The sequence below is a fragment of the Penaeus monodon genome, chromosome 13 (genome assembly GCF_015228065.2).
Source record: "Penaeus monodon isolate SGIC_2016 chromosome 13, NSTDA_Pmon_1, whole genome shotgun sequence".
NCBI lineage: Eukaryota > Metazoa > Arthropoda > Malacostraca > Decapoda > Penaeidae > Penaeus > Penaeus monodon.
In genome coordinates this window covers 35,179,133-35,189,424 of record NC_051398.1, presented here as the reverse complement: position 1 = coordinate 35,189,424, position 10,292 = coordinate 35,179,133, and the positions used below count along the sequence as shown (strand labels likewise).

The 10,292-nt window shown below is 33.6% G+C and overlaps 1 protein-coding gene across 1 annotated transcript in view; it reads left to right on the top strand.

The window, feature by feature from the left end:
• LOC119580260 (eukaryotic translation initiation factor 3 subunit E-like) overlaps positions 1-9,800 on the top strand; it is a 10,694-nt gene extending 894 nt beyond the window's left edge. Inside the window, exons 2-9 of the mRNA XM_037928302.1 lie at positions 2,673-2,840; positions 3,302-3,412; positions 5,993-6,115; positions 7,624-7,816; positions 7,987-8,123; positions 8,252-8,487; positions 9,206-9,440; positions 9,618-9,800. Of these exons, the coding sequence (XP_037784230.1) occupies positions 2,673-2,840; positions 3,302-3,412; positions 5,993-6,115; positions 7,624-7,816; positions 7,987-8,123; positions 8,252-8,487; positions 9,206-9,440; positions 9,618-9,644 (1,230 nt within the window). The 3' untranslated portion in view covers positions 9,645-9,800. The remainder of the gene's footprint in view (positions 1-2,672; positions 2,841-3,301; positions 3,413-5,992; positions 6,116-7,623; positions 7,817-7,986; positions 8,124-8,251; positions 8,488-9,205; positions 9,441-9,617) is intronic.
• Positions 9,801-10,292: the final 492 nt, after the last annotated feature.

The following is a 10,292-nucleotide window of genomic DNA, read 5'->3' as shown; positions in this document are numbered from 1 at the left end:
CACTGGGCACACAGTCAACAGACAGTGCATTGCATTATTTTAAATATAGTCACTTCGAGAGAAAAAAAATGTTAAGGAGAGTGCCACACATAGCATAAGTTGACTCAGTGCTTCAGATTTTCTGCTCTATCTTGCCATGCATACTGAGGTAAAGACAATGTTTGTGGGAGGGTGTTAGGAGTGGTGCCCCCAATCTACCTTCCCCTCGGAAGTCCAATCACAGCAACCTAAATTATTGAAAAAAATTATATAATGTGGAGTTGGGACGTACAGCTGTATTATTAAACATCCCCGCAGGGTGGGCTTTTCCCAAAAACACTTAGCCCCGCACTTTTCCATGCTGTTAAAATTTTGCAGCTATTGCTCACCCCATGTGGTCAATGCATAGTATTAGAACAAATGCAGGGCAGCTAGGAGCACCCTGTACCAAGCCCTGCAAAGTGATAATTCATTATGTACTGATATGAAAGAGTAATATATGAGAATTATTTTTGAATGCTATTTAAAATATTTTTTTGTTATATGACATAAATAGCATATATTTACTTTTTAAAGACTTATGTTGCACCATTTCAGGAGGTCCATACTACCTGATAGCTTCCCAATAGCTTGCAGATTTCAGATATTACAGTAATTACCACATATCAATGACTCACATCCTAATATATATATATATATATATTATATATATATAATATATATATACTATATATTATATATAATAGTACATATAATATATTAATACATATATATACATATATATATAATATATTATAATATATTAATATATATATTATATAATATATAATATTATATAATATAATATATATATATATATATAATATATATAATATATATCATATAATATATAATATCATATATAATATATATACATATATATATAATAATTTATACATATATATAATATATATATAATATATATATAATACATATAATATATATATAATATATATATATATATATATATATATATATATATATATATATATATATATATGTATATGTATATGTATATGTATATGTATATGTATATGCATATGCATATGCATATTCATATATTTATATATATATATATATATATATATATATATATATATATATATATATATATATATATATATGTATGTATTTACACATGTGAAGCTATTCTCAGACCATATGCCCAAAATTAATTTTATTAAATGTTTTGTTAATTTTTGTTAATTTAGATTTTCATCTACAAAATAAGTTTCATTATGTTCAAGTAGATGCACCTGTATTGTAAAGAGTTTCTCAGATCACCACTTTGGCAGTAATTATAAAAAAAATCTTTAAAATGTTTGTGTTGTTTTATGGCCAGAAACAGTAGTCTTATCAGTTGGAAACAAATTGGTAGGACAACAAAGATTATGGAGGTAAAAGTTTCCAGCAGGAATATACCAGAAAGTAATGTATGAACCAGTGTAATATCCTAAATGCATAAACTATGGTAATGATCTCCATGAATCAAAAACCTTCCTAACCTGGATTTGAAGCCTCTGGGCCCTGTACTGTTCTCCATATTTCCTTGCTTGGGGGCTTAGCCATTAGACCTCCTTCTGAGCTCAGCTTTCCCTTAACTGGTGTGGACCTTTCATATATTTTAACTGGTATTGGTCAATTTTGAAAACTACAATTGCAAAAATACTGGTAAATTGGGTAAAAGACACAACCTTGCCTTTTGTGAATCTTATTAGTTATATATCTTTTGGTAAATTTGTTTTACTTTAGACAGCAAATATTATCTACATATATTCTGGCAAGAGAGTACTAGTTCCTTTTTAGACAGTAAACTAAAAGGGAGACAAATAATTCCTATGATCAGTATTTTGGTACAATTTTAGTGTATAACAATTAGACTTTCATGAATGGCAGTATATGGAAACAGTAAATTAATGAAATCAGTGATACTTTGTATATGTAAGACATTTTGTCGTGATTGAAGACAAAATAATTTTATTTAGAAATGTGAGGATTTTTTACCAGTCCTTCATTAGAATTCAATCCGCTGATACTGTTTTGTTTAACCTGTTGGGTTTGAGGGATGTGGGTATCAAAACATGTGAAAATTTGGGTGAGGGGTGAGTGACAGGAATGTCTTGATATGAGAAAGTTTGGGGAAAGGGTGGGTGACAGCAGCAGAAAAGAACAATCTGTTTAGGGCAGGGGGGGGGGGTCCTTTTTGTTTATTTATATAGTTTAGATTATTAAAACTACAATCATAATAAGGTCATTCATAAGTAACCTCTGTTTCATGTTTCTTTTTGTTTAGGGCATCTTGAATCTTGACAATTCAAGGAAGTTCTGGATTCTTGTATTTGAAGAGAGAGAGAGAGAGAATGAGAGTGAAAGTGTCTCTCTGTATTTTTGAGTATCAGCTTTTCTTTATTTCTTTATTTTATTTATTTATTTTTTTTTTAATTTATTATATATATATTTTTTTTTTCTTTAATTATTTTCATTTACACTGATGGTTTGGTAGGAATAGTAAATCAGCTCTACTGTGGAATTTCTGGATTTCACTTCCTATTGCCCAAGTTATGAAATACATTGCTGGCTGTATAGGTTTAAGACTACAAGTACAGATATGTACAACTGATAATTTCTTATTTTGAAATTATGATTATTTACAGATCTATGATGAGACGGATCTTCAGCGTGCAAAGTTGGAACTCCTCTCCAACACAAACATGGTGGATTTTGCTATGGATATCCATGGTTCTCTTTACCCAGGCCAGCCTGTTCCAGCTGAATTGCCAGAGCGGAGATCTCGTGTTGTCTCCGAGCTGAAACGACTGCAGGTAGGAACTGTGATAAGCCAAGATGTTCTTCTATGTGCTTATAGAAATAATTAATAAGAATAGCAAGTTATGTATGTTAAAAATTTATTGTTTGTGATTTGCTCTTTATGTGTATATGTATTATACATATACATACATATACGTATATTCATATGCATATTCATATTCATATATATATGTATATAAAACACACACACACACACACACACACACACACACACACACACACACACACACACACACACACACACACACACACACACACACACACACACACACACACACACACACACACACACACAATTTTTTTTTTTCTTTCTGTTCTTTTCTTTTTCCATGTTCTTGTGTACTAGGCAAGTATTTGTGTTACTTTTACTGTCATTGGCAGTGTTAAAGTGAAATTTATATGAGAAGTTATATAGTCCTACTTCTAAAATTAACATACTTCATTCAACTCACAGACAGAGACTGAGCCTATCTTCAAGATCTTCAGTGACAATGAAGTCCAGAAGCAGTTGCAAACTTCTCGTGATCACCGAGCTCTTATGCAGTTTTTGATTGAGAATCATGATGTAAGTAAAATCCTTTCCACAGTGATTTCATTTATAAATCATTAACAATGGTATTTAATCCCTTTTCCTCTGTTTCTTGTCTTTGACAGATTTTTGGAAAATCTTTAGGAAATTTAAGATTTTGTCTTACCATTTCAAGCATGTTTCATATTAAATAACTTGGAAATAGTGTTCTTCAAAATATTCAGTGAACAGAAAAGTAGTGATTGTAATAGATTTCCTCTATTTTAGTTCTAATGAGTCTCACAAGAGTTACCTCCTTATCTACATTATGTGCATGAAAAAGAAATATCACAATTTGTAGTATGTAATTTAATTTGTAATCCAATCAGTTGTTAGGTTTATTATATAAAGTAAAATTATAAGAACCATTCTAGAAACACACATTTTTGAAGTTCCTCATTATTAAATGAATGTAATAATTTGGCATATAATAAACACTTAGTCACAAGACTAATGAAAATAATACTTATCATATATTAGTTCTTGTTATACTAGGACCACCTGGCCCATTCAGCAGTCACTCTATGCTATTTGTGTTTTGTGGTATATTTTTTCATATTTACTAATCTCAGTGTATTTTCAATGATTCAGTAGTATACGGTATGACCAAAACAGACCAAAAATTTAGATAATTCATTATAAGAAGATTTTCAACACAATCAGTGAAATTATGGAGGGGAAGGGTTATATATATATACCAGACATGCCATTTTGCATTTTGTTGTATTCTTATTAATTCTTATATGTACTCGTTAATTTGCAGACTTCACAACATATGTACAAACTGACACACATTATCAGGAAGTCACATGATATATACAAAGGCTTTGACATTTGAATTCCCTTATGATTATGTTTGTAGGTTGGGTATATTCTTAATAATAATGAAGTATATCAAAAAGTAATTCTTCAATAGAAAGCTGTTGGATCTGTTAGAACAAACATATATGCAAAAATGATTGAAATTATTGGAACAGACAGTTGCAACTGCTCCTGTTACCATGCAATGAATCATATTTAGGGTTCATCATTCATAGGAGACTTCTTCCATGCATGCACTAGTATAGAACAGCCCTTAACCCACTGGATCCAGCTGTGTCATGGCATTAGGCTTATATGAGTAGCCACTCTGCCAGGTGGTGGCCTTGTAGGCTGGGTGCACATGAACATGTGTGTGCAGTGACAAGACTCTATGCCTTCTATTTGCAAAGTTATTTCCTCTTTTTATACATAAGCATTTTTAGCATTTTGGTAATTTACAATGTCCGTATTTGCCATTTGATTTTCATTATCCAGATGGTAATAGACTTTTCTCTGCACAGACTCCATATCATCTCTCAGGTAGTCTACAACTCAGTGCAAGAAAAAGAAAATAATATAACTTTTATTTTTGTCATTAAAAAAAATTTCATAATCAAATTTCTGTAATACAACCTGCATCACTAGTCATGGCACCAGGATTAGGATGCTGAGTGTGGAAATGGCATCCGCCATGAAGCCAGTACTCTCCCAGTCACATCTCACAGACATTACATTCCACACTCGTACATCGATAGGAAAAATGCCAAATTGTCAAATGTGCAAGCATCATAATATACTGCTTAGTCTGTGGGGTATGGCTGTACATGTGACAATGCACTAGAGTGAGTGGGGCAGGAATTTCTGCTTCATGTAGCGGACTCTTGTGCCCAGTGTCAGGCCATTGCCAGACACTCAGAGATTTCTCTTACCCGTTGGTGTGGGATTCATAAACCTCCTAAGAGGTTTGTGCACTCTTGCACTGTGATGGCATGTTAACATCACCCACCCCTAGAGCCAGATTTTTTCATGACGTGATATCACATCACCCAGATCCAAAGGGTTAACTCAATTTCAACCATGAGAGCCCATTCCTGTCTAGACAGTCCTCTTAACCCTTTGCCAACGGGTGGCATGTACGCACATGCCATGGCATGGCGGGACTATCTGCCAGGGGCATGTATGGACATGCCATGGTGTGTATATATGGACATGCCTTTTTTTTTTTTTTGTTACAATCACAGCAAAATATTATTTTTCTGCCACTGAAAGTGTGATTAAGTCATTTTTAACACTTATTATTTTTACTATGAAAAAAAGAAATGCAACAGACCGACGATTTCAACTCCATGATGCCGCACACTGCTTATTTTATTCAGACTATAGACTGAATAATGATCAACTATGGAGTCTATATAACAACAAAAATACCCTTCAGTCTCGATTTATCAGGAAGTAAGGCAAGTAGAGACTTTAGAAAATAATAAAAACTGAAATTACAATATATGCTCGTAGTATTACGAAGAAACGGCATGGGATGCTGGTATTTGGCATGAGTGGTCGCGCATGCTAGGGCGACAATATAAGCCCCCGGCAGCGAGGCCCGAGCCACTATGAATACTACCTGTCGGGAAAGGGTTAATATGTTAAAAATTTCCAGTATATTAGATGTGTTTATTTTAGTATGACTACAAGTAATCATTTTAATGGTTTGCCATTTCCTTTCCTCTAGTTATTTGATATTTAGAATAAAATACTGACCATCTTTTTACTTTCCAGTTCCGGCCAGAGATGTTGGATACTCTGTATACCTTTGCAAAGTTCCAATATGAGTGTGGTAATTATTCTGGTGCTGCTGATTACCTATACCTTCATCGAGGATTAGTACCAGTTAGTGATAAGGTAAGACAACAGTTCTTATGATAATAATATAAAATCTTCTATTGAGCCTTAAAGCACACTCATCTGGAATGCAATGTCTCCATTCTGACTAAAAGCAGAATACTAAACATGGAAGTGTATGCTATGTGCAGGTAACTGGTGTGCTTGTTTTCATGGTATATATGTAACAATAAAATCCTGGTGTGTGGCATAGATACAGACATGTATGGCAATATAAGGCCTTATTGCTGTGGTTCAGCCTAAATTATCATAAAAACATCCAGTCACCATGGTGTAAAGGCTGCAGAGTGGAAGGGCTGTAAATTATGATTGAACTGAGATAATGACTTACAGTACATGCCACCCAAATGGCAATAAATTATTATTCTTTATCAGTGAGTGATTTGTTTTTCCTATCTTCAGTTAGAATTTCCAACAGCTGATTTGGTCTGATAGATCAAATAAAGGTCTTAAGGCAGTGGTTCTTTGGTATCAGTAACCTGACATTGTTGTGAAGGACCACCATTACCCCTACTCCATTCCTCTTCAGAAGTATTATATGTAATTTTTATGTATTTTATATACAAAACAAGGGAAATAAAGAATTAGGCCTTTTTTCTTTGGCAAGAAAAATAAAAACAATGTTCCTCTTATAAATTATTTATATGATTAATGAATATTAGAAAATGGACTCTATTGCTGCACTATTATTAGGAAATTTTGTTTTTGTTTGTCCTTCAATAAAATTTCAATGCAAGGATTTATAGAGGACAGTGCACATAGCATATCAACATCTGTGTCATTCAGCTGTTTCATGGCTTTGGTTTTAATACATCTTTAAACTCAGAGTTATGTCAAAAGGGATGAGTATAAGTTTGATGAGTATGAGTATAGTAGTCGACTCTTCATTCTAGAAATGAAAATCTACATACAAGGCTTATCTTCTCTTAATGCAAGAAGTTTGAGTTTTGTCCCCGTCCTCTACCACCTCTTCATCAACAGTGTATAGTTCCATTATTGATGAAACAGAACTTTATTTATTTCTGTATTGCTTATGTAGTAATTAATTTATCATTATTATTTATGATGGAAGTATAGATGATGACTAACTTGTATGAAACTGTCTGCGGGGTATGGCTGTCCGCTTCATGTAGCGGACTCCCATGCCCAATGTCTGTCTTCCAGAAATCACCAGAGTTTATTAAGCTCAGAGATTTTTATTACCCATCGGCATGGGGTTAACCCTTTAATGGTGGGTATCAGAAATCTGTCAGTCATAAACCCTGGTGATTTCTGGCAACGACCAGATGCTGAGCATGTGAATGTGCTACATGAAGCAGATATTCCCGCTGAACGTGCTCTAGCACGTCGCTGCACATACACAGTTTCCCACAGACAAAAGATTTTATTGTAACATTGGTACGTGTGACCCGTCGGGATGGGGTTAAGAGTTAATGAAACTGCCTTTACTTAAGTGCAGTATATTGTAAGTATGTATGTTATGATTTATTTTTATTTCTTCTTTTCAGAATTTCCTGAATGGCCTGTGGGGAAAACTGGCTTCAGAAATCCTAACCCAGAACTGGGAAAATGCCCTGGAGGATCTTAATCGCCTGAAGGAATTTATTGAGAGCAACTTGACCACGTCTCCCCTTCAAGCCCTCCAACAACGCACATGGCTCATTCACTGGTCCCTCTTTGTATTCTTCAATCATTCTAAAGGTAAGTTTATCAATGTTGAAATTTATTTGATTTAAGGCTTTATATGTAAAGTTTTCACAAATACCCAAAAAAAAAAAGCATTAGGTAAAAGTATATCATGTCTGCCAGTCAGTAATTCTTTAGTTACTGAGTGGGAAGATGCATTCCCTAAGAAAGCCTTTTATTTTCAGGTCGTGAACTTATAATTGAAATGTTCCTGTACCAGCAACCATATTTGAATGCATTACAAACTATGTGTCCTCATGTGTTGCGTTACCTTGCCACTGCTGTTGTTATTAATAAGAATAGTAGGAGAGCAGCCATGAAGGTAAGAGACAATTCTTCTTCTTCTTGACTAGAATGTTGTTAATCTTTGTAAAAGAAGTGGTGTTCTTTTGTTTATATATAGGTGATTGCTAACCACACAGCGGTTTATCATTTCCTTATTTTCCACAGGACTTAGTGAGGGTGATTCAGCAGGAAAGCTACACATACAAGGATCCCATCACAGAGTTCTTAGCTCATTTGTATGTAGACTTTGACTTTGATGCTGCACAAGAGAAATTGCAGCAGTGTGCTGCTGTATTAGAGAATGACTTCTTCTTGGTGGCCTGCCAGACTGACTTCATTGAGAATGCAAGGCTCATGATCTTTGAACTTTTCTGCAGAATCCATCAGTGCATCAGTATTAAGTGAGTTTTTCTTTGTTCTATATCTTTTTAATAATGATGATTCTTAACCTCTTAATAGGTTCTTTTACAGAAAATTGAATAATATGTATTTAAAAAAAAGTCAGTAGTATTTTTCTTGCACTGAGTTGTAGACTACCTTGAGAGATGATTAGAGTCTGTGCAAAGAATTAAAACTATACCATCAAATCAAAGGGTAAATATGGACATTGGAAAATGGCCAAAAAGCTAAAAATGCTTATGCATAAAGGAGTAAAAAATAGTGCAAATAGAAGGCATAGAGTCTTGCCACCACACACGTGTTTGCCTACAAGCAGCCACCCGGCAGAGCAGCCATTAACATGAGCCTAATGCCTGGATTTTTGGTGATGTGATTGCTATGACGCAACTGGATCCAGTGGGTTAAGGAAAAATTTCCATGTCCAGATGCAGTTTTAGGAAAGGTTATTTTAAGACTAGATTAAACCTTTCAGGTTCTTAATTAAAAAGAAAATATATCTGTTTGATATACAGTATACTGACTGAGCTGCAAGATTTGTCTTCTGTATCAAAACTGTTGGATTTATATACTGGCAGGAGGAAAAATATATTTTGGGTATTTTTTACAATATTCACATGAAGTTGGTCATATGGTGGCAATACATATTTTTTTTAAGGTAGCTTGCATTACATTTATTTTTCCAAGGTTAACTTTTATTTATCATTACTCAAAATCTTGCAGCATGTTAGCAGAGAAGTTGAACATGTCCCCCAAGGATGCTGAGCGCTGGATTGTCAATCTGATCCGTCAGGCTAAGCTGGATGCCAAGATAGATTCCCAGCAAGGCCACGTTGTGATGGGAACACAGGCTGTCTCCCCATACCAACAGTTGATTGAAAAGACAAAGACCTTAAGTTTCCGTACTCAGATGTTGGCAATCAATGTTGAAAAGAAGGCTACTGCCAGATACAGTGAGGTAGGTTTTTTTTTTCCCCCACTTTAATATGTTTACATTCTACAACTTTTATCACAAAAGATGTTAATTGTGTAATAAATCAGTTTTGTTTCATGAAGATAATTGTTTCACTTAATTATGCTGATATTTATTTAATTCAATAATAAAGAGATCTTAAAATAAAATTTCCTCCTTTAGGGACCGAGCTGGGCTATGGCAAGCTAATCTGGTTGGAGGACCTTCCAGGAATACCATATATGAGGTGGTATCAGAAAAAAAAGCAAAAAAATCTTCAAACTTGATCTAATGCAGAAAAAAGGGATATTTTGTATTACAAAAAATCTCATGAGAGTTTTAGAATAAAAGTAATTAACTTCAAAAGCTTTTCATTCAGAAATCCATATTTTCTATAACTTTTTTTACATTGACTTTGTCACCTAGTAAATCTTGTTTTCAGTTGGTAGTAATATTAGTGAGGGGGGACAAAAGTTTCTTTAAAATTAATAAATAGATAAACAAAGAAATACTGAAGACTCAAACTCAAGATTCAGGAGAGTGAGCTAAATGAATTCAGAGAAAAAATTTCATGCACATACTAATTCCTTGTAATTAATGTACAGTGATATGGAATTTCATTGCAGACAATAGCATTTTAAAGTGACAGAACTGGATCATTACAAGTTACTGTGAATACCCTGTAATGGATGTGGATATTGATATTTCTCTTCTTGTCATACATTAAGAGAGTTATCAATGGATGATGCATACACAAACAGAAAGAATTTATGAATATACAGTACATCTTATATAAATTGGTAGCTGTTCATACTGGTGAAACAATATAGTATTACCATATAAAAAAAACATGCTATA